The 22,891-nt window shown below is 48.0% G+C and overlaps 9 protein-coding genes across 9 annotated transcripts; 3 read left to right on the forward strand and 6 right to left on the reverse strand.

Moving 5' to 3' along the window:
- Nucleotides 1-148: 148 nt before the first annotated feature.
- On the forward strand, nucleotides 149-2,217 carry TGAM01_v204634 (hypothetical protein; the record flags this gene model as incomplete). The annotated part of the gene is made up of 5 exons (XM_024549473.1): nucleotides 149-291; nucleotides 342-644; nucleotides 702-1,124; nucleotides 1,178-1,721; nucleotides 1,783-2,217. 5 exons carry the CDS (start codon nucleotides 149-151, stop codon nucleotides 2,215-2,217), a joined length of 1,848 nt encoding a protein of 615 aa, XP_024405813.1.
- A 95-nt stretch (nucleotides 2,218-2,312) lies between these two features.
- TGAM01_v204635 (hypothetical protein) lies at nucleotides 2,313-2,785 on the reverse strand (the record flags this gene model as incomplete). The annotated part of the gene is made up of 2 exons (XM_024549474.1): nucleotides 2,313-2,494; nucleotides 2,569-2,785. The coding sequence occupies 2 exons, from the start codon at nucleotides 2,783-2,785 to the stop codon at nucleotides 2,313-2,315; spliced, it is 399 nt and encodes a 132-aa protein (XP_024405814.1).
- A 628-nt stretch (nucleotides 2,786-3,413) lies between these two features.
- Nucleotides 3,414-5,424, forward strand: TGAM01_v204636 (amino acid permease; the record flags this gene model as incomplete). The annotated part of the gene is made up of 8 exons (XM_024549475.1): nucleotides 3,414-3,551; nucleotides 3,624-3,837; nucleotides 3,902-4,056; nucleotides 4,113-4,462; nucleotides 4,520-4,950; nucleotides 5,010-5,090; nucleotides 5,149-5,226; nucleotides 5,303-5,424. The coding sequence occupies 8 exons, from the start codon at nucleotides 3,414-3,416 to the stop codon at nucleotides 5,422-5,424; spliced, it is 1,569 nt and encodes a 522-aa protein (XP_024405815.1).
- Nucleotides 5,425-7,775: 2,351 nt separating this feature from the next.
- TGAM01_v204637 (exo-rhamnogalacturonase B) lies at nucleotides 7,776-9,149 on the reverse strand (the record flags this gene model as incomplete). The annotated part of the gene is made up of 1 exon (XM_018804465.1): nucleotides 7,776-9,149. The coding sequence occupies one exon, from the start codon at nucleotides 9,147-9,149 to the stop codon at nucleotides 7,776-7,778; it is 1,374 nt and encodes a 457-aa protein (XP_018662278.1).
- Nucleotides 9,150-9,854: 705 nt separating this feature from the next.
- On the reverse strand, nucleotides 9,855-10,152 carry TGAM01_v204638 (hypothetical protein; the record flags this gene model as incomplete). The annotated part of the gene is made up of 3 exons (XM_024549476.1): nucleotides 9,855-9,888; nucleotides 9,952-10,028; nucleotides 10,105-10,152. 3 exons carry the CDS (start codon nucleotides 10,150-10,152, stop codon nucleotides 9,855-9,857), a joined length of 159 nt encoding a protein of 52 aa, XP_024405816.1.
- Nucleotides 10,153-11,630: 1,478 nt separating this feature from the next.
- TGAM01_v204639 (major facilitator superfamily transporter) lies at nucleotides 11,631-13,313 on the forward strand (the record flags this gene model as incomplete). Its single annotated transcript, XM_018804464.1, has 5 exons — nucleotides 11,631-12,127; nucleotides 12,209-12,221; nucleotides 12,330-12,571; nucleotides 12,645-13,083; nucleotides 13,146-13,313. 5 exons carry the CDS (start codon nucleotides 11,631-11,633, stop codon nucleotides 13,311-13,313), a joined length of 1,359 nt encoding a protein of 452 aa, XP_018662277.1.
- A 116-nt stretch (nucleotides 13,314-13,429) lies between these two features.
- TGAM01_v204640 (phenylacetate 2-hydroxylase) lies at nucleotides 13,430-15,170 on the reverse strand (the record flags this gene model as incomplete). Its single annotated transcript, XM_018804463.2, has 4 exons — nucleotides 13,430-13,801; nucleotides 13,873-14,195; nucleotides 14,264-14,897; nucleotides 14,952-15,170. 4 exons carry the CDS (start codon nucleotides 15,168-15,170, stop codon nucleotides 13,430-13,432), a joined length of 1,548 nt encoding a protein of 515 aa, XP_018662276.2.
- Nucleotides 15,171-17,335: 2,165 nt separating this feature from the next.
- On the reverse strand, nucleotides 17,336-18,380 carry TGAM01_v204641 (hypothetical protein; the record flags this gene model as incomplete). The annotated part of the gene is made up of 5 exons (XM_018804462.1): nucleotides 17,336-17,431; nucleotides 17,565-17,759; nucleotides 17,823-17,933; nucleotides 18,004-18,148; nucleotides 18,202-18,380. 5 exons carry the CDS (start codon nucleotides 18,378-18,380, stop codon nucleotides 17,336-17,338), a joined length of 726 nt encoding a protein of 241 aa, XP_018662275.1.
- A 2,008-nt stretch (nucleotides 18,381-20,388) lies between these two features.
- On the reverse strand, nucleotides 20,389-21,736 carry TGAM01_v204642 (hypothetical protein; the record flags this gene model as incomplete). Its single annotated transcript, XM_018804461.1, has 2 exons — nucleotides 20,389-21,503; nucleotides 21,562-21,736. 2 exons carry the CDS (start codon nucleotides 21,734-21,736, stop codon nucleotides 20,389-20,391), a joined length of 1,290 nt encoding a protein of 429 aa, XP_018662274.1.
- Between the last annotated feature and the right edge of the window lie 1,155 nt (nucleotides 21,737-22,891).

The following is a 22,891-nucleotide window of genomic DNA, read 5'->3' on the forward strand; positions in this document are numbered from 1 at the left end:
GGCTCCACGGATCTTTCGACTTGAATGCTTCTCACGTCCTCGCTATTCCCCGTATTGCGTACCCGGCTGAGTCGACTGCTCCGCTGTCACCGACATTCTGGGTCGTCACGCCAAGCAGAACTACACGCGTTTGTACACTATTCTCATCATGAATGCCTGTCTCCCATGTCGAAAAGTAAAGATGAAATGCCGGCTGGGCAGCCAGCCGGCTTCTAAATGTGAACGTTGCGCGCGGAAGTCTCTCGATTGCGTGTTCCAGCAGCACCGCAGAGGTCGAAAGCCCGGGACGAAGTAGGTGACACATGGCCTTTGTATTGCGTCCTATTCAATTAACGAGATAGGATCTCTAAGCGGAAAGCTGTTGAGTTGCCTTCAACAGATGCGGCCACCAACCAGACGCCGGACTACAGCAGAGGCACTCCATCCATCGTAGAGGGCGGGCCAGTTGAAGATCCTGGTAACTTGCAGCCATCAGGTGTACTCAACCAGGAAGCAATGAGAGGCAAGTTCTCGCTGCGACGCATACTGAGTACCACGGATGGCGATGCGTTGGAGCCGCCCGAAAGGTCTCTCCCAGCTCACCTGGAAGATCCAATAGAGATGAACATATTGAGTCTCCCTATAGCCAATAAGCTTTTCGAAAAGTCGGTGCGATATCCGCTTCTGGCGTCAGGTTCCAGGAAACTAATCTGTATGTGTAGCTTTATCACTCTTCTGAATCCGTATATCAGCCAGCTTGACCCTTATTTGCACACGTTCGACTACGTTCGCAAGTCATCGTTCCTCTTCACAACAGTGCTTGCCGTGTCGGCAAAGACATTCAACCCCGCCGTGTATAATGCATTATATGAACATGCTCAAGACCTCTATACCGAAAGCTTTAGGAACGGTGCCAAGTCAACCGAGATTGTTCAAGCCATTCTCATACTCACCTACTGGAAGCAGCCGCAGGATACGCGCGCTTGGACCTCGGTTGGATATGCAATTCGTATGTGCATGGATATGGGGTGGCATAAATTGACGGCATACTCAGCAGCTAGCCGGGCCAACGCGGATGAAACGAGGCGACGAGAAGTCCGTAATGTCGAAAGAACCTGGCTGGTCTTGTTTGTGTACGATCGAAGGTATGTTGCTACAACCACCCTTTGCCTTGGAATTATTGTTAACGCTGTTATAGTATCAGCCTTCAGACAGGCCGGCCCTGGATGATCGATCGCAGTCCGTTTATAGAATCGATCGATGCCTGGTGCAGCGACCCAATAGCCGACCGAACCGATGATTTGCTTGGTGCATTTGTTACACTAAGGCTGATGATCTCGTCAATATTTCCATTACACGCTCTCGATTCTCGACGGAGTGAAAAAATGGCGTCCGAAGATTTAGAATCCCTGCTTTCGATTAAAAAGGCCAGCATCGAGAGATGGGAGCGTCGTTGGATTCAAAGTGTCGAAAAAAGACAGTCCCCAGAAGAGGGAAGTTGCCATAAGTTCTTGATCCGTTTTTATGGAACGCATTTTCGATTACAGCTCTTCTCGTTACCATTACGAGACGTATTGTCGTCAGAGTATTCAGATTCATCGCTCCATTTGGACATAATCTGGGCTGCGTTCACAGGCGCCTTGGATATGTTGAAGTTGACATCGCGCAATCCCTCGTTGTTATCCTATGCTCAAGACTCCATACATGTCATGACCGCTTATAGTGCGGCTTTCCTCGTAAAGGTACGTGTGGTGCCGCTAATGCTCGGCTATCAGGCCGTTTGCCACTAATTAACGATCTCAGCTTCTCTTATCTGCCCCCGATATAATTGTCCAGGAGATAGAATACACGGTGGTAGATACTATTCGTGCTGCCGCTTTAGCATTTTCCCAAACGGGGGCAGCTACTGGAACAAGCTGCGAGCTACAATCCAGATTTCTCAACAACATCGCCATCAAGCTTTCTCAGCGGAAGAAGAAAGATGCTCCACCAATGCCAAATCTTTCCAATGCGGATAACTACCCAGCCGCTAATCAGAATGAGCTGGGTTCAACCAGACTCTCTTTTCTGCCTCTCGCAACCAGCCAATCCGTGCCACAGCCCTTCGAACAGCCTAACCCCGACGTATTTATATTCCATCCTGCTGACCTCGACCCATTCTTCACGGACGACTGTGCCTGGGCGGATATTATGTCAAGTACTGTATTCAACACTCAAAATAATGCAATACTGGCGTAAATGTTCTGTCTTCACGACACAGGGACTCATGTCTAGCAGGCTTCTAGATCAGGTCCATTTTTGGCCATATATTTCTCTAACTTCAGTACTTTGCTCTATTCATGATGCAATGGAACTATAGTTGTTTCAGAATGACTGAAACTTCTGATACCCTCTCTAGTAATTTTTAATTGAGAAGGACAGTTTGGATCTGGACACGCTATCAAGGCGTCGGTCGTCATCCAGTCGTTGGGAGACGTAACTCTTTGCTTCGCTGGAAGAAGCGGGATAATAGCTGCTGTTTTAGCATTAGACATGTGCCAATAAGAAGAAACATCCAGCATCGAGTAGGACGGTATTTTATTGATTTACCTAAAGAGTATATACTGATTCCCTGGTTGGGTGGCAAATAGATCATTTCACCTTGCATGGTAAAGTAATCGCCTTCTTTCGCGCCGCACATTATGCGCTTGCCTGGAGGGCACACAACTTCGACTCGAAGATCATAGAGCTGGAACGAGTCGTCGTGAGCTGTATCCTTGGACATGTTTGAATGCTGCTTTATTGAAAGACACGCGTTAGAATTCATGGACTGTGTTATTGTATTCCTTCACGATGTAAGTCCCGGTAGCCGGCTTACCGTTTTATCTCCACGATGTAGATATGGGGGGTGGGGACCAAAGCGGACTAAGGCGTACCGGCAATTAAAACTACGCGAGGAAGACCGGCAACGGCATCTAATGAACATCGCCGGTCGATAGGCCAAGAGACTAGTGGATGCCACAGCGAACTGCCAGATTGATTTCCAAATAGACATATTAGATGTGCTTCACAGACTTTATTCCAATAGCTTGATGTTCAAGATAGCGTTGTGCGGAGTGCTCGGGGAAACATCGATAACATCTGTGGCTACTGATGGCGGCTGTTTCTGATGAGTATATCAGAAGCATGTCACCCCGGAATATCAGCAGACATCCGTCAGGGGTCATTATCATATTTTCCGGGCCACACCTTTGTGCTACCAACAGCTTTTGCCATTCTCTGCATGCAGAGAATCTCAACCCTTTATGCATAGCTTCCAATACCGCGCGCTGTCCAAGTCACCATAGGAGGAGTTGCATCGGCGCAGTGGCATATACAGAGGCATCGTAGGACAATTCCACTATACTACGTTCTCAGAAGATATTCACTGGTCTCCATTCTGCCCGCCAGTAGTCATGGAGAAGCACCCGGAACACGGCGTCAGTGAAGAGACGCCTCGCCATGAAGATGTTTCCACGGTCATCGAGACGAACAGTCTCAAACGAGACCTGAGCTCTCGCCACATCAACATGATTGCCATTGCGGGCATGATTGTAAGTCTACGCAGTCGTATCTTGATCCTATCATGATAATAGGCACTGATCGCAGTTCAACGCGTTCAACAGGGTACGGGCCTTTTTCTCAGCTCAGGGCAAGCAATTGCAACTGCGGGGCCGGCCGGGGCGCTGCTGGCGTACATTGTGATGGGATTTGTCACGGCTGGAGTCTCGTACACAACCGGTGAGATTACTGCGTTCATGCCCGGAACCGGTGGGTTCATTCGGCATGCAACGAAATTCGTGGAGCCGGCGCTCGGTGCGGCCACTGGATGGAACTTCTGTGAGCTCTGACTCTGCTTTCTCAGTGGGTTACGGTGTAGGATTCTCTGCTGACAGGCAACTAGGGTATACAATGGCCATTACTGTACCTGCAGAGATTAGCGCTGCTGCCACAGTGATACAGTTCTGGAATAAGTCGATCAACCCGGGGGTTTGGATCACCGTATTCTTGGTTGTCATTGTCGCTCTCAACCTCTGCGGAGTGCGTCTATATGGCGAGGTAAGAAGTCAGCTGCATAACTTTATTGATCTTTTAGCGTTAAACAGTTACAATAGTCTGAAGTCGTTTTTGCATCCTTAAAGATCATGCTAATTATCGGCCTGATCATTGGCGGCCTGGTCATCGACCTAGGAGGCGGGCCAAATCACGACCGTTTGGGTTTCCGTTACTGGAACCATCCCGGAGCCTTCAATGCCTACATCAAGACGGGAGCAACAGGGCATTTCCTGGCCTTTTGGAAAGTGATGCTTACGGCTGCGTTCAGCTATGGCAATATACAGGTAGTTGCTATCTCAGGCTCCGAGACCCGGATGCCAAGAAAAATCATTCCGGCAGCTACCAAAAAGACGTTTTATCGAGTCTTGTTCTTTTACGTTCTCAGCATCTTCATCGTCGGCCTCATCGTGTAAGTCTTCCCTTCGAGTGTCAAAGCAGGTCAAATACTCATCATGTTACCAAACAGTCCTTACAATGACCCCTTGCTCGCCATTTCCACCGGCACTGCTCAGCAGTCTCCCTTTGTCATTGCGTTTCAACGATCCGGTGTTAAAGTCGTTCCGTCAATTATCAATGCAGTGGTATGCACTTCTGCCATTAGCAGTGGCTCGGCTTGCATCTTTATCGCGTCGCGAACCCTCTATGGCTTGAGCTGTGATGGACATGCACCTCGTTTCTTTCAACGCTGCAACCGATTCGGATCGCCTCATTATGCCATTGGCCTGACCTGCCTATTGCTACCACTCGTCTACTTGAATGTTGCCAACAACACGTCAGTGGTGTTTGGCTGGTTTGTCAATATCACGACGGTCTCTGGGTTGATTGGTTGGGTGGTAATTGAAGCTACATACCTTCGATTCTACGCGGGACTCAAAAGCCAGGGATACTCGAGAGACGGTACGACTGACTGGTATCCATGCCAATGCTAAGTACTATTCAGCTAATGAGACTTGCAGCGCTTCCCTACAAAAGCCCACTGCAGCCATATATTTCATGGGCGACCATGTTTGTGGTGAGCCTCGTCATTCTTTTCTCAGGTATGTTGCTTGGCTCGTAGAATACATGTTGGTGATGTTTTATCTCATAACTGAATAGGGTTCGACGTATTCGTCAAAGGCCATTTTACTGCCGCGGGGTTTTTGACTTGCTACCTTAACATTGCCATATTTATCGGTATGTCCCAGCTCTATCTATCTGACATGTCTTTTATACTCTGCTCATGGCTTGATATGCTAACGTGGAAACAAAGTAATCTACGTTTTCTTCAAATTAGCCTTCAAGTCAAAGGTTATCCCGGTAAAAGAGATTGATTTTGAAACAGAATTCTTATCAATTCAGCGAGAGAAGGACGCTGCAGAGGTCGCATTTTAATAACCAGATTTGATCGTTGAGGCCACACAATCCTACCTTCAACCGCATTCTTTTCCAGCCGATCATTTTAGTGTTATCAGTGTTAAAACAACAGTATATCTTTGCTCCTTGTTGCTTATCGTTATGGTGGTGCACACGGAATTTTGCGGATACTCGCCACCAGTACATTACTCTGTTCCTCCGCCTTGTTGCTAGTCATTGCCCAAATCCAGCAATCAGCTTGCCAGTGTCTAGTGGCCGAAAGCGCAACAAAGAGTGAAGATTGGTGGCATTACCCCGCTTGCCCACAATATCATGAAACCCCCACACCGGCGTCAACAGCGGCGGTAATTTCTGCGGGGAGTATTTTCACGAGAATTTTGGAAGTTGTGAATGCAGCTGCTCGCCGCGGAGTCCGATCTACTAGATATATCAGCATCAAATTGCTTTAATCATTTATCTATATATATATATCTTTACCATTCATTTCATCACCTAAAGCAGAATCTTTTGTCAATCTCACATAGACGCTGCACAGCCCATCAAATCACACCATGACTGTGCCCTCAGTTGACCTCGCTGCACCAAACGGTGTCAAATGGAGCCAGCCTGTTGGGCTCTTTATTAACAACGAATTTGTTGCATCATCCAATGGCGAGACAATCGCTTCTATTGACCCAGCGTAAGCAGCCTTGAGCAGCACCTAGAGGCCGCTGTCTGAATGTTCGTTGACTAACCTGACTACAACAGCACCGAAGAAGAGATTGTCAGCGTTCATGCTGCCAGTGCAGAAGATGTAGATAAAGCCGTAAAGGCTGCAAAGGCAGCTCTGAAAGCTCCTAGCTGGAAACTGCTTTCAGGCTCTGAACGGGGCCAGTTGATGTGGCGCCTCGCCGATCTAATGGAGGCAAAGAAGGAACTCTTTGCGACAATTGAAGCGTGGGATAACGGTGAGCTCTTTTGACATCTCCATACTAAGCAGCTGATACTAATATGCATTCCAGGCAAAACCTATCGCGAAGCATTGGAGGTAGATCTTGTCGAAGCTGTGGCAGTGATACGGTATTATGCCGGCTTCTGCGATAAATACTTTGGACAAGTGATCAGCACAACACATCAAAAGTTTGCATACACTCTTCGCCAGCCGATTGGAGTTGTTGGCCAGATCATCCCATGGAACTACCCCCTATCAATGGCCACCTGGAAGCTGGGGCCTGCCCTTGCTTGTGGCAACGCCGTGGTGCTCAAAGCTGCAGAGCAAACGCCGCTAAGTATCCTCGTTCTCGGAGAGCTTGTTAAAGAGGCAGGTTTCCCTCCTGGAGTTGTCAATTTCATCAACGGGCTAGGGAAAGATGCCGGCTCTGCTCTAGTGAACCATCCTTTGGTCGATAAGATTGCCTTTACAGGCTCAACTGCCACGGCCTCAAGCATTATGGCAACTGCGGCGAAGACACTGAAGAACATTACACTCGAATCAGGAGGCAAGTCGCCCCTTTTGGTATTCAACGATGCCGATATGGACCAGGCCGCCAAGTGGTCTCACCTGGGAATCATGTCCAATCAAGGACAAATCTGCACTGCTACATCCCGAATCTTGGTCCAAGATGAGGCGTATGACGATTTTCTCAAAAGATTCCTTGACACTGTAAACACGACAAGCAAAGTTGGCCACCAGTGGGCGGAAGACACATACCAGGGCCCACAGGTATCAAAAGCCCAGTACGATAGAGTACTGGGGTATATCGAAATTGGGAAAAACGAAGGTGCCAAGGTTGCTACTGGAGGGAAAGCACTCTCAATTGGAGACAAAGGCAAGGGATATTTTGTCGCTCCCACCGTCTTCACCGAAGTAAACCCTTCGATGCGCATTTACCAGGAAGAGATCTTTGGTCCCGTTGTTGTTATCCTGCGATTTAAGACGGAGGAAGAAGCAATAGCACTGGCCAATGACTCAATTTATGGCCTGGGAGCTGCCGTCTTCACTAAAGATCTGGAAAGAGCCCATCGTGTGTCAGCCGAGATCGAATCTGGGATGGTTTGGGTCAACAGCAGCCAAGATTGCGATCCCAGAATACCCTTTGGAGGAGTTAAGCAGAGTGGTATTGGCAGAGAACTTGGAGAGGCAGGCCTGGAAGCGTATTCGCAGACCAAAGCTGTGCATGTCAACATGGGAAACCGGTTATAGAAGCACTGACTCAGGAATAGCTGATATCTCTGCTTCATAGGGCGGGGGCATCATCTTAATGTTGTAATATCATAGAATGAAAAAAATGCAGCGTAAAATTAAATGACGATAAGTACCTATATACTAGATATAAATATACAGGTATCAACGCAGGCCTCAGATATCAACACTTCAACGCCCCGCAGTCTCAGTTATCGGGGCCGTGACCACCAGTCAAATCAGGACTCAGTTTCGGGGTTACCGATTCTGTGCATGTGAATCCGATGGGAGCATTGACATTGAAGCAGTCCCAAACAGTCAGCGGCTTGCCAGTGCTCGCGACGACAACGTCAAAGTTTTCTACTGCGACGTTATCGCAGCCTCCAGCAGCCGCGCTGCATTGGAGATAGACTGCCTCCGTCACTCCAGGTCCCACGGTTCCTTGGATGTTTCTCCATGTAATGTCCTCCATCTTGAACAAGGAAGAGTCACAGTCCTGTCCAGAGAATCCAGAATAGTTCTCGCATTGCCAGGCGAATAATGGCTGTTGTCTTCCGCCAATCAGCTTCACATCTTCAATCGTGATGTTTCGCGCCACGCCGAGCCCGCCGCCACCGCCGTTGGGAGGATAGCCTCTTGAGATACCGGCCCATGTCTTCAGATAAGAGACGTGAGCCGTGTTCTTGAGAGTAATATTTCTGGCGTAAAAGTTCTCAAGGTGTTCATATTCATGGTTGTATTGGCCCATGGAGCCTATGGCAATGCCCTGTCCATTCTCAAAGTAGCTGTCGTAGACGGCAATATTGCTGGAGTTCATCTTGAGTGCAATGGCATCGTCACCATTCGAAATGGTCCATCTTCTGAATGTTATGCTATCCGAATAGATAGTATCGCAGCCATCGGTATTCAGGGTGCTCCATTGGCTTGTCGAGGTGCTGTTGACATAGATGTCATCCAAATCCACGTATTGGGAGTAAGTGATGGCCATTGTCCACATCTGACTTTGAACAAAGCGCATCCTTTTGATGACGGAGTTTGTGAGAGTGCGGAAGTTGATTTGCATCGGCCTATGAGCCAGGTTTCCTTGGCTCTGAGCCCAGTCATACCATACCTGGCCATTGCCGTCCAGAGTACCGACACCCCAGCCATCCCAAACCACGTTGTGGCCTCCAAAGTACCAAACGGTGCTCTGGTTTTGGAAGCCAACCGGCATCGATACCGAAAGCCAGTAATCGATGTCGGTGCTCCAGAGCATGCGGCCAAATTGATTGATGACCACATCGTGAAGATCCAAAGTTGTCATATTTGTTTGTATGTTATACACCGGGCCGGGGAATATGACAAGGGCCTTGGAGTTGCATTTGTTATTGAGCGCATCCATAATAGCTGGGGCATCATCGCCACCGTTGGCGTCTGGTTTTATGTAGCAGAAATGACGGCCTTGGGCTGAGGCTTGGTTTGCCCAGTGAGCCTCAGTCTGAGCAACATCTGCGGCTCTGCTCTCAAGATCATGCTGAGACGCTGAAGGGAGGGCGAACACAGCAGGCAATGCCGCTAAAAGGAGATTGGATATGTGTACCATGATATAAACAAATGTAGAGAGAAAGAATAGCCGACAGAGAGATCTGAGCGTGTGTAAGATCACTGCGCTGCTATCTGATGATTAGCTGACGCCTCGCCGCAGTATGTCCTCGCTCGTCCTCTGAAGTTTGAAGACAATTCCTGTGACGGCGATCTGCCTTTATATGTACCTTTGCCGACCAACCCCCATCTGCCTATCTGAGCCTCCAAGAGAACGGCCGTTGTTCTCCGCCGCAAAAGCACCAAGGGCCGAGGCCGATGCTGTTGCCTCACGATACACACGTTACAATAGGTGTGTTTCCTTGCGTCAAATGTAATTTACCCCTCTCTCATTCATCTCTTCAGAGTGAATGTACCCCCATGCAAACATGACCGCGTCCATATTAAATGAGCATCTAAGACAAAGCAAGCAGTGCATGGCCAAATCCGGCGTGACCTGAGCGTTCAAGGGCGAACCAAGGGCGAATCATATTGCATAAGCGCTTGCTAACAACAAAGAATGCTACACCAACACCTTTTTGACTCCCCGCTCTAAAGATGGGTGTGGACCTGCTTTATGCCCTCCCTGCTCTGAAAATGCTGGTCTTTTTGCTTGCCGATCCAATCAAGAGCTGAAATGACGTCTCAAGAAGGTACGAGCTACGAAGCATTCAACAGTTGCCGACGCTACGGGAATAGTACCTACTGACCGGATAATGCTGCCTCCTCATGACCGTTTGCATGCATGCCTTATGAGATCCCTGCTAGTGATGCTCCGTATAAGCATGCTAAACGCCAACTTAGTTGCTCTCGGGACGGACTACCCCAGGTTTTTGCCTCCCATCGCTTCGGGATATGATGACACGAGAGTTTGGTACGTACAGCTGTAAACGGACAGCGACTGGCACATATCGCACCTCTTTTAGCATTTGTATATCTGTGGAACACATCGGGATCGTTCGGCTTCTTTGCCCTACATTTGCACGAGACATTGCCTGTAAACCGGCTCGTGGCGTATGTTGCATCGCATGAGCAACATTCAGCCGGATTCAATGGCACCAGAAACAGTTGTCTGAGTGTATAGATCTAGAACTGCGAGCAAGACAGATTAGTCTGGGGAGAGTGGAGTAAGAAAGTATGTGCCGTTTCTTGAATGTGCTGCCGCTTGTCCCCGCCCGGCAGCTCGTTGATATTAATGCCAAGCTACTCGCTGTTGGGGCTGCACTTGACTTGGCCACGGATAATCGGCCAAGATCGAATGTTGCTCTCTCTTTGTTCGTGTTTGTGTACAACTATGTGTACATGACTCTGCAGCAGCGATATGTTGAAAATACGAAGTGCTACTTCAATCGTTCGCGCAATTCCAATCAGTGCAATCAAATCAAATATTCGCTCACAACATGCATTACGCCCTCCGTGAATTTACGAATCAAGTCCAAAAAGCGTGCCCTTGAGCGAGCGTTTCCATAGGGTAGCGTCCCGAGGGACCCCTGGAATTGACGTCGTACGAGAGTACCCAGCGCTTGGCAAAGCAATTAGTTGATATAAACATTGGACGACAAGCCAGCTTTGAGGGGTAGAATGGGATTCTATGACGTTTTTGAGCCTCTGCTATTCTTTTCCGTCGGCATTAATAACCGAAGCACTTTGGTGAGTGGTATTTGACTTAATGATGCCTGCTCACATGTCCCTAAATAGATGTAACGCGCTACCTACCTTACAGTGTAACATTCACCCACCCGTTGGACTGGACATTGATACTCATGACGCGAACACATGACGAGCAGTCATATTCTCCAAATATGAAATCGGGTAAAGATCAGCAAACTCTGTCCATGTCCCCGAATCAAGGCAGACGACAATGGCTGCTTCGTCCAAAAATTGGAACCTATGCTGAAGACATGCTGTTCAACAATAAACCCCAATTAAGCCCGTTCAAGTAGTTCAATTCAAGCCAGTTAAGTTGCCGTCTTAAGCCGCCAAATTACACCAGCGGGCTCATTGGCTACGATGATAGCATCCGCGTGCGACATACCTACTACTTGAGCTAAACGGGGCATGAGCCCATTCAAAATAGGCGGCGTAAAGTTATGAACATATGGCCTTGATTACGGCCTTTGGAGCTGCAGTGCGATGCAGCATATCTCTGCCGCGTACAAGTGCCCGCGTCATGCGCGAAGAGATAGCAGAGTGAGATCGAAAGGCTATTTTAGGTACCTAATGTCTCGAAGCAAGACACAAAATACTTCACAGATACGCCGCAAAGAAGAAAAAGATGCCACACATGCCAGCGCCTAATCTCATCTCAGGGCATTGCCAATTGTCAAGCAGGTATGCAAATATGCGCGAGTAATTGATCCTTCAGCGCAGCGAGCTGCAAGGGAGAAAAAAAAACGCCTTCCAGCGACAAGCACAATCGCCCCGCCGTTTTCCAAAACTCCCCAGAATTCCAGCAGATGGAAACCTTTTTCTCCCAAGAAATCCAGCGAGAAACTCGGCGCCGATGACTTCGACCACGACCGCTATCGAGCTTGCCACGGGCTCTGCTTCCAGCCACGCAGGGAACTTGCGCAGCTCCAGCGGCAGAAAGAACGAAGCTTTCGAAAGAGTCACCGTAGCCGATCATGTTCTCGAAGCGTCGCGGGAGGCTGACTCGACCGTCCCTGAAGGCGGATACGGCTGGGCCATCGTCGCCGGCGGCTTCGTGCTGCTGTGGTGGTCACTCGGCACGACGTATGCCTGGGGCGTGATGCAGACCGCCTTGGTCGCTGATGGCCTGGCTGATCCGGCCGTTCTCTCTTTTGTGGGATCACTGCAGGCGGCGCTGATCTCGGCGCTGGCAATTGTCAACTCCCTGGTGGTGCGAAAGACGGGAGTCCGCGCAGCAGCCATGCTGGGCGCCGCGTGTATGGGCGGCAGCGAGATTCTGAGCAGCTTCACAGTTCATAGCGTTGGCGCGCTGTTTTTCACGTCGGGGATAGTGATGGGGATGGGAGTCAGGTGAGAGCAACAATGGACGCATTTGAAGGAGAGAGTGGCTTGAGAGAGATGATTAACGCCGCTTGTGTCACATACGTGTAGTCTGTGTTTCGCCGTGAGTCTGCTCCGAATCTTCAACACCTTTACGATTTACACGCATACTACATGCACCTCGCATACTGGCCATAGAATCTCGTCAAGCTAATCCTGGAATGCCAACTAGGTCATTTCTACGGTTCCATCGCAGTATTTCAGTGCCAAACGGGGCCTGGCCAATGGATTCATGTTCGCTGGAAGTGGATTTGGAGGTGCTGCAATCAGCTTCGCCTTGGACTCTTTGATCCGAAAACTAGGCACTGCGTGGGCATATCGCATCCTAGGCCTCATGACTCTTGCTACCGGTCTTCCGGCCGCATGGCTGATGAAGGAGAGAGTCCCCGTCGAGAGGCGAGGGTTTATTGAATGGTAAGCTGAGAAGAAATGGGAATAACCATGGACCTTTTAGAACTTGAATCGCAAGTTATTAACCGCTGCCTAGGAAATTGTTCAAATCTCCTACATTCGTGCTCATCTTCGTTGGCAGTGCGATTGGAACTTTCCCTTTGTTTGTCCCGCCGTTCTTCCTCCCATTATATACCAGATCACTAGGTTTCACGCCCAACGTTGGTGCCGGCTTGGTTGCAGGCTTCAGCTTGTCTTCTGCCGCCGGCCGCATCCTCTCGGGCTTTGCCTCCGATAAAGTCGGCTCAATCAATACTGTTCTTGTGTCTTTGGTCTTGACTGCCATCACTTTCCTTGCAATATGGCCAACTTCTACAGAACTGGGACCGCTCATCGCCTTTGTTGTCATCAATGGCGCTGCCAATGGAGCTTTCTTCTCCACCATGCCAACTGCTATCAGCAAGGTATTTGGTAGTGCTAGAGTGGCCATCGCAATGAGCATGGTAGTAACCGGCTGGGTTGGCGGCTATCTCCTGGTAAGCTGCTGTTGTCTCTTTCAGTCGGAGGTTTCGTCTGACTAAAATCTATTCTCATGCAGGGCGCACCGATCGCGGGCTACATCTTGGAAGCCTTTGGTGGTACTGATGGTGGATTACACGCGTATCGACCTGCCATGTTTTATGCTGGCGCGCTTGCGCTTGTCTCTGGCATCTTCATATTGGCCGCACGATTTTATATCAACAAGTCTCCTTTGGCTGTGGTGTGATTTATAGAGTGAAAAGTCCCTATTGGATTCTAGATGACATGTCCGATTCCGATTCTGTTTAGAAATAGCATTTTACACAAGTAATAGCACAAGCGTCCGTCTTTTGACGAAAACAATTACAAATCCTTAGTCCTCTCCTCTGCTGCTGCAATCCACTCTCTAGTTTTTGCTTCGTTTCGAGGCCTCAATCCAACCTTGAATGGCTTCGGGTCTGTTGTCAACGAAGTAGGCATGCTGTTGCATTCAATGGCATCGATGACGGGAGCCTGAGAAGGATCGTCGGACGGGACAATCTGGAAGCTTGTGATGAGTCGAATATAAGCCGTGTAGAGCTCTCGATTGGCGAGGTGAAAGCCGGCGCATATCCGGGACCCTGCGCCATAAGCATAATGCGGTGTACCAATCTCTGTGTCTTCCAAGAATCGCTCAGGAATAAATTGATAAGGAAGCTTATATCGAGATTCATCGTAATCGGCTGCGTAAGCGTTCTAGGAGAATGGTCAGCGTCAACTTCTCCATTCAAATAAATGTCCATTGCCGGCAAACTAGTAGTGCTTACCATGAAGAAGACTGTTCCAGCGGGGACGACAGAGTCCTTCCAAGGAATATCTTTAATGTTCGTTCGAGGAAGACAAATTGGGATAACAGTCCAGAAACGGAGTGTTTCTTTGACCAGCGCCGTGACGTAGGGAACCTTTTCTTCAACAAGACATTTCTCCCAGGCATCTCCATCGGGATATACTTCTTGAATGGCCTGCAGGGCTTTTGCTTGAATCGCCTGACCCTCTTTGGTGGATAGATACGCCATTCCCATAACAATATTACCAGGCACAGTATCCAAGCCGGCAGAAACCATTGTTAAGCAAATAGATTTAAGTTCGGCTGTGCGAACAAGCACAATTTAGCCCATGCTTTCATAAATGAAACAGATTTACATTGGTGGCACTTACCTTCGTTCAGTTTTGCCTCTGGATCCTTGAGGACATTTCCTGTGATGCATGGCTTGTCAGTGCCATTGGCAATTCGCTCCTTCAAGTCATTGAGCATGTCTGTCAAGTACTTGTCCCTTCTGACTCGGTATTCTTCCGCTTTGCTGTTTACCTTGCCAAAGACGCGTAGGAGAGGAATATAGTCCTGCCAGTTGTTGCTTGTTGATCGAAAGTTAGAGATTTCGCGCTCGACGTGCGTAATCTCCGCCAAAAGCTCGTTGTCAATGTTGCCGTCAATGCGGAATCCATAGTTCAAGGTCAGCGACGTATTGAGTGCAAATCGTGCCATGTAAGGACTTGGATCCACGTCCTGCGAGCCGTTCATACAGTCGTTGAGGAGCTCCTTGATGCTCACAGTAGATTCGAGATCGAGGATAGGCATATAAGATTGGACTGCTGGGCGGTTCAATGCTGTAGCAGCAGCCTTTCTGCGGCGTTTGCAGGATTCGTCCCAGGGTGAGGTGCCAATTGTGAATCCCTGAGATGAGGAAACTACCGAGTGAAACGTGTGAAAGGTAGGGCGAGAGATGAGAGACGACTGGTGGGTGATCCAGAAATGCTTCACCGTCTCGTAGGAATTCACAAAGAGAATGCGCTATTCGAGAACCAAAATTAGCCAAGCAATGCATTGCGATTGAGAAATACTCACCCTATTTCCCAGGCGAGCCTGAAAAACAGGCCCATACTTTGTCGCCCATTTCTGTGCAACACGAGCGTGGTCAACTCCAAGCTGAAGCAAGTTGCCAAAGAGGGGAACACCGGGGATTTCAGGTATGCCTTTGATCTTCGGAGCATCAGTCGCGTTGAGGGATCTGTATATAGCGAAAATGACAGCGATGATCGCTATCCCCAAGACTTGGTAAGCCATAGCAGATTTATATGTGCTGCTGCCAAGTAGCCTAGCGCATGGGAATATCCGTCAATAGTCTGGTCCGCCGCCCTCTCCTCAATGCCAAGAAATATTAGGCACGTAGAATATCTCCAGACCAATAAACTATACTCATGTCGAAGGAAAAAACGGACAGATGCGATTGAGCTTCTTATACAAGTATAATAGCCGAACGAAGAAGAGAGGATCGGAATTGTGAGTTGCCTTCAAAGGCGTCAGACGGTTGACGGCGGCAAACACAAACTGCTATGCTGTTTAGCGAGGGGTACGGCGTAGGCGGACAATGCGGGGAAGACGGCGCGTTGTAATACGGGGAGTTGAGAATTTGCGGAGAGATCCGTTGTACTCTCCCTTACATAAGGGAGGACTGATAGCGAAAATTCCGGTTCCGAGTCCGATTCCGAATCCAGATTAAATCCGCCTCGAATGAACATATCCTAGGAATTAGAACTACTAATCACCTATTATGTATGCTCTTGTTCTTGAGATCATTCTTTATATCTTGTGTATAGTCAAGTCTTCTTAGTTAAAATAAGACTTGCACCTAGATAGGCACGGCTTGGGCTGTCTAACAACGTGGTGAATAGTTCTATAGTCTAACTACCACAAAGCTGAGCTCAACAATCTAGAGACATATATAATAGATAGTGATGGGTAAATCAATTGCGATATGATGGATACAAACCTGCTATTTTTCTTGTTAAAGCATTAAATTTTCATGTCGATACTTATTCCGAGACGGAGGTGATCCACAACCTCACTACTAGCATAGAAGAGCTTCTTGGTAGGTGGTAAGTCTAAAGTTAAAAGGGTATTACTCATGACAAGGAAGACGAAACCCAAAACCTCTGTCTTGTGCAACTAATAGTAATCATCAATGAGTCTATTATCGTTCTAGCGAATACCTTCAAACCATGTCAAATTAGCCTGGACTATGACGTTGACCACGACTACGTCTGACAACTTTCTCCTGGCAATCCGACTGGCTCAGCTAGTAAGATGACATCAAAACACTATTGTAAATTCTACGTTATGCATTCTTTTTGTTGAATAGTTGCTGTAGGGTTTCAGTGGGTTATTATAGGTAAAGGTTTTCAACAATCATGAGCAAGTGATATCTGCATTGTTCTTCCACACCATCAAGTAATATCACTAATATATCACTAATAGAACGCGTATATTAAAATACGCGTATGTCTCCATAGTATACCAAACGAGTACCGTGTATTCTTGCTATATATAAACAATCAGCATGTTGAAGCTGTATCATGGAGACACGTTCATCACCAGTAAAGTATAGTACGTCTTCAAGCGAGATTTCAAGAGTCTTGCCACAGGCGTGTAGAATCCTGAAAGGGGGGAACGATGTTAACATCGAGTATATTCCGTGCCGAAACGAAACCGTTACCAAGATCTGCGAAAGAAATGCAAAAGACATACAACTGTCAGTGAGTTGGATTAATACTCCAAGTTGTTGTCTTCTTTCTTCCCATGAACTAAACAGAAGAGATGCACCTCTTTGTTTTGGATCTAATACAAGGTTGGTAAGAACCTTCGAACCGGCGCATTTCATTAGGGCCCAAATGAAAATTCCCAAGCAGAGTGTCTAGCTTCAATTTACACTTCTAGCGGACAGGCTCGCGCTCCACCGATTATCATGATTCTATTATTTCCGCCATTTTTGGCTACTTCAGAATAAAGTTCATATGTAGGTATGTGCATATCGGCGCATCATTGCGCAAATATTCCGCCTTCACTATGTACTGAGCAGGCCGCTAACTTACGCACCTACGGCCAATGGTTGTTTTCGTTCCGCACATATTTCTCGCTAAGTCTCCAAATAATCTCCGTCTTTCTTCTGTGCTATATTAACGACACAGCATTGCTCATCTAATCATTGTAAAGCTTTAAACTGGATGCCACGTAGGATTACATAGCTTTTTTTCCTGATACGGCAGCTTGAAAATGTGGATGCTACACCTACTAGCAAACCCGGTAAGCGAGACTAGGCTGCTTCAGATGGAATCCTGTTCTCACTTTTACTATGTGGATAGATAACACAAATGGATCGCTAAAATTCAATTTTCAAGACTTTTCTTATATATAGTAAAAGACAAGTAGATTCTTTTTGGTGGTTGTGGCACCTACTTAGCAGCAGCTCGCTTAGCCAGGTAATCTTTGACATTCGGGCGAGCCGAAATAGCCTCCCTCAGCTTCGTTAGTGGTTCTGACAGCGTCTTCTAGTGGCGTTGTCAGCATTGGTGCACAAGTCATAAATAAACAATGACAATGAAAAGGACGTTGCATGAAGTGCCAGAGGGTGAGAGAATTGGGGGCAATAGAGCGACAAGCAACTCTGGAGGGAGAACTAACAGGAGCAGCACCAATAGCCTCGTCGTTGTCGAGAGCTTGAAAGACGGCAAAGTCAACGTAGGTCGGCTTGTTGCCCAAGAGGTAGGGACCGCTGGTGTCTCGCGAGTAGAAATCAGTGAACAGGCCCTGGAATTTGGCGACGTGTGTGGCTTGGTAGTCGGGCGATTTGGCGGTTAGCTGGTTGACCCAGCCAGTCTAGCAGCAGCGTGTCAGCCCAATTCATTCGCCGCGTTACAATCCTGAATATCTGCTACTTACTCGCCAGTCATTGTAGATATCAGCTACCGCATCCACAAGGTATTTCTCCTGGTTGGTTTCGCCATCATATGCACCAACCCGGCGAGACAGGTATCGAAGAATGGCAAGATGCTATATTAATGTTTAGTTCAACTTGCACTCGAACAGTCTGTATGAGGCTCTCGGAACATCGGATGCCTACCTGGTAGAGCCTCTGGTCATCAATCTCCAAGACAGGCAGCGTTCCCGTCAAGCTCACGCCCTTGGCTTTGTTGATAGAGGGCCATGTCTCATCGTAACTGTATAACACATCCTTATACTCGATGTTAAGTTCATTCATAAATAGCCTATATCGCGAATCAGCTCTTGTCAATGTAAAGATTTTGCCCGATGTCATTACCGGACAATTTCGCCTCGCCCGAGGCTTCCTAGGTTGAAGTAGTGAATAACGGGAGTCGACATGGTAATAATGGTGAGATGTGAAGGAACTATGCAGGTGTGTAGCTTATTGAGATGAACAGAATAGCAATGGATATGAGAGAAGAGTCGTCTACGGACTGCTCTATATATAGTACTCATGCGTTTTGTAGCGTCAAGAGCTGACTTTAATGATTTCTAATGGTCTGTTTTAGAGCCAGCGGATCTACAGGGTATAACACAAAGCAGACGTCCTAAGACCTAGTAAACGCCCGATGAATAGGTACTACTATCTAGAAGTGCAAAGTACGGAATAGGCGGATATTTCCGAAAGCGTATAGAGGTACATGCACGGTTAAATTGATGCGACTCATAGTTTACAACATACTCGGCCGACTCTCCCTTGTCCGACAAAACAGGAAGACTATTGTCCTCATCTCGTCTGGAAGATGCCCCGCGCCACAATGATTACATACAGGCACATTCTTCCCCCACTTGTCTCCGTCACTGAGCGGAGACGCTGGGCAGCCTCCCATACTGCCGCTAACAATTGATGCGGCAGTCTGAGTAATACTTTCAGCGGCGAAAGCGGCATATGCCTGATCTGACTAGCACAGCGATTGCCGATTTCGAACCGTCTCCGGGTCGGGTTGGGTAGCGTTGCGGCCGTTAACACTTCACAGCCAGCTATAAGGCACACTATATGTCGGGATATATTCCCAAACTTTACAATGCTATTGTCTTGACCTTGAGAGTGACAAGGCTATTCTACACATCACAGCATCTCTAAAGAGCAGTGCTGCGGCATTTGAACGGTCCCATGTTGGATCCTGCAGTTCCGCTCATCAAGCGTAGGGCAACCGTAAGAGTTGCAAGATCAAGTCGCCCCAAAAGTTAGCAAAGAAGGCATTATATCCGGCAACGCATTGATTTCGAATTAAAGATGCCGACGTTGCCGATATCCTAGGTTTGGTCAAAATTGGAATTGAGATTGAGGACCGGCTGTTCGGATCGGGTTGACGGCGCATACCTTTTACCTGAAGATTGTCTCTTCGGATTCGTTACGAACTAAGAATCTTCTCAGCGCTTACTTTTTTTTTGGCGGCATTGAGGGCATAAAAGTTTAACCAGTCTTGGTGCCACGCTCTTTGACCTTTTTTGTTCTTATGTCAGTATAACATGAAAAGGAAGAAAGAAAAAAGAACAATTGACCCTGGATCACACATATCGTTCTCGCTCCGCTGAGTGGTGTTTTGGAAGCTCAAACTTGTCAATAGTTGGTCTCGTCTTACACGGCATTATTGCTGAGATTCACTAATCAATGATTGGCGGGATAATCTGGTTGATGGCGATTCGACGGTCTTTTTTTTTTTTTTTTATGGATTATGAGAATACAGTACCTCTTATATCCAAAGACAAACGTCGTTTGTTCAGGCACTGAACATTTTTATCCGCTGAATGCGCAGAGAACAGGCTCCTCGGAAACTATATCGACAAGGATTAAAGTAGCTAGTTGCGGAGATAACTTTGCATTTGTTCACGGATAATGATTTTGCACTAGAATTGGCCTAACAAATGGCTGGAACAACTGCTAGTTGTGGGCGGTTTCTACAACTAAATTGTCGCCTATAGAGCGTCTTACCCAGCTAACAGTGCTTACAGTCCTGATTCCCGGAATATTGCGAAGCAAAGTACCCTCAAGATAGCCTACAGAATGCTGAGCGAGGTTCAGTACACTATTTAGCCCCACATCATGATTATTAGCGAAGACTCGGCATCGCTATAATTAGTATCGAGACATATACAGATAAGAGAGCGTAGCACGTCATTAGAGGCATATTTGACTGGTCTCAATCCATGTTTTGACTGTACACAAGGCAATTGGACACATAACTAGAACCACTTCCGAGACGGCAGGACACACAGAGGCGAAATCACAGCAGCAAGCTTATGGACTAACGAGTCTATAGTCAAGAGATTGATTATGGAAGGTATTTACTATATAGTAAGAATATATATACTAGTTAAGAAGATGAAAGGTAGTCTGGATACTGAGAAGACACTGTTGGTAGCCTACGTGCCTGCGGCCAGTTTCCAGTTTTGGATAGCCCATCTTCGATGAAATGCACGTTGTCGAAAAGATGTTCTAGTGAGACTGCTTTTGCAACCTTTACCTGAAGCCGTTGCAGACATCCTGGTAAACATTCTGTTCCAAGGCAGCAGCGTTGGTAGGAATGTAGTTGAGGTAGGTAGCATAGGAGTAGGTCCATCGGGGGTCGTTCAGCTCAGTCTTCCAAGTCCAGTAGATCCATCCGTCCATTCCAGGGGACTCGTAAAGCTGCTGCTGGGCAGTCCAGAACTTGGTGAAGAAGGCCTGATCGTGCCAATCAACGCCTGATGTCATGCTCCATTCGCCAGTGATCTCAAAGTTCTGGCCGTTGACAACGCGAGTGTCGGTGCAGGCGCTGTGCATGAGAGAGTACTGGTCGCCGTTGTTGCTGACGGCAAAGCCAATGTAGTTGTGGTCGTCGAATCCAGTCATGGGGTCGTTGGCCACAGCAGAGTTGGAGCGAGGGTCACCAGAGCCCCATTTGCTGGACATGAACTGCACGTGCAGCTTCTTGTTGCTGGCAACGTTCAAGGCAGACTCGGCATCGCGGACAGCCTTGAGTGCGCCAGGGTAGTAGGTCGCCGTCAAGCCCGGGTTTTGGCCAGGGGCAGGGTAGCGACCGCCGCCATCGTGGTTAGAAACAGGCTCGTTGAGAACCTCGATCATACCGACGGTGGAGTAGGCCGGGTTGGTGTGGATGCGGTTGGTCATCCATGACAGCCACTTCTCGGCACGGCCAAAGTCGTAGGAGTTGAAGAAGCCAGCAGGGTTGGGGTTCTGGCCGGTGAAGGCGTCTTGCTGCTGGCCACCGGGGGCGCCGTGGAGATCAATGATGACATAGATTCCCAAATCAGCGGCCTTCTGAACGACCGCGTCGAGATACGGGAGCTGGGCACTGCCATCAGCAAATGGCTCGCTGGCGGTGTCGACAATGTCTGTGTAGGACCAGTAGCCAATGGGGATTCGGATGGTGTTCAGGCCGACATCGTGAACCGATTGAACGGTAGCAGGAGTGATCCAGCTGCTCCAGTGAGCCTTGAACTTTGCGTTGCCTGCTGCACGGTTGTTGCCCATGTAGTTGTTGCGCATGCAGTCGAACTCGGAGGCGGCGTTGTTGCAGCCCATCACATTGTTCCACTCGTTTTCCATCATCCATGGCTCAGAGATAAGCCAGCCTAAACCCCCATGTAAGCGGCTTGTCACGTTTTAGGAATTGCTCGCACATGAACTTACCACCAAAGTTGACACCTCTGATCTTCGTGACACCAGAAGCCAATGTAGGTTCAAACCGCTTGCCAAGTTTCTCAAAGCGCGCGGTCTGGTTGAAGGCCGCCAGTTCTCGCTCCTGAGGAAGCCAGGCGTAGGCAGTGCCGGCGAGAAGAGCCGGGGCAACAAAGGAGTATCGCATCTTGAGGCTGACTTTAGAGACTGTTCAAGACTTGTCGGTGATGATAGTAGAGTTCTCAACTCAGAGACTGGGAACTATGTCAACTTATATATAGGCTTGATTATAGACTTGATTCAAGCCTATACTTTGCTGTATAAACAATTCGGGTACATGCTTTGATGTCAGCTTGTAATAGTCTAGTACCTAGCTCAGCTGCAATACCAGTATAGCTCAGCTCGTATTTCATTAACGTCAACAGCTGGTGCTTCTGTAGCAATACTATCGACGGCCCGATTAGCGCAGGATCTCTATTATTATCTCGTCACTTGTAAACAATTGACTAGCCCAATTAAGAATCTGCTTAAGCTTACTGTTACATATAGTTTCAAAACAGCTCCGTAGAGTGGATATCATCCCTCCTTTTCGGCTGCTTCTCGTCCTTGAATATATCGCTTGTTGCCGCTAGAAGTTACTAGTCTCTGCGAAAGGGGCAACTAACAATCTTATTAGCTTAGAGTTGCATAACCATAAGCCAAACTGTGAATCAACGCGCAGAATCGGGCAATCTAAGCCCAGGATCGGAAAGTTCAGAAGTTATCGGGAGCGGCGGAGCCTCCGCCGCAGTTGTTGTCGGACTTTTCTCTATAGTACACCTGCTCAAAGAGGATATACCAAAGGGGCCTTGATGTGAAGCCTTCAGCCCAGGAGCAAGGGCTTACAGTACAGTACCCAGCTAAGCCCCGCGATTTGCCAAGCCCGTAGTTCTGCACAGCACATCGATCGAGGTTGAGCGCTAGAGTAATCAGCCAACGCATCAGGCTCTTTTGTCAACGTAAGGCTGATTCAACAATGCGAGCAATAAATCCTGTTGTTAATCATATCTACTCATGGTGTAATTGAGCATAATGTAGAGGCTTTAGATACTTTTCCAACTAAAAGTCCTGCTACGGTGGCTAACCCACGGACCTATATCATCTGACAGTCTCTGAGCTTTGTTGACACTATCCCAGAGCGGCAACCCGCTGTAACCAGAAAAAGCAGCTCAGCGACTTAGTACGCAACACACGGGATGTGGTCTTATGGAGCGATTGACGATGAATCGCGGATTTTCAGATAAATCTCGGATTATTGATCAATGCACCGATTCTAGCTCGCAAACTTAGCCGCACGTAGAAT

This window comes from Trichoderma gamsii, assembly GCF_001481775.2.
Source record: "Trichoderma gamsii strain T6085 chromosome Unknown Scaffold_13.2, whole genome shotgun sequence".
Taxonomy (NCBI): domain Eukaryota; kingdom Fungi; phylum Ascomycota; class Sordariomycetes; order Hypocreales; family Hypocreaceae; genus Trichoderma; species Trichoderma gamsii.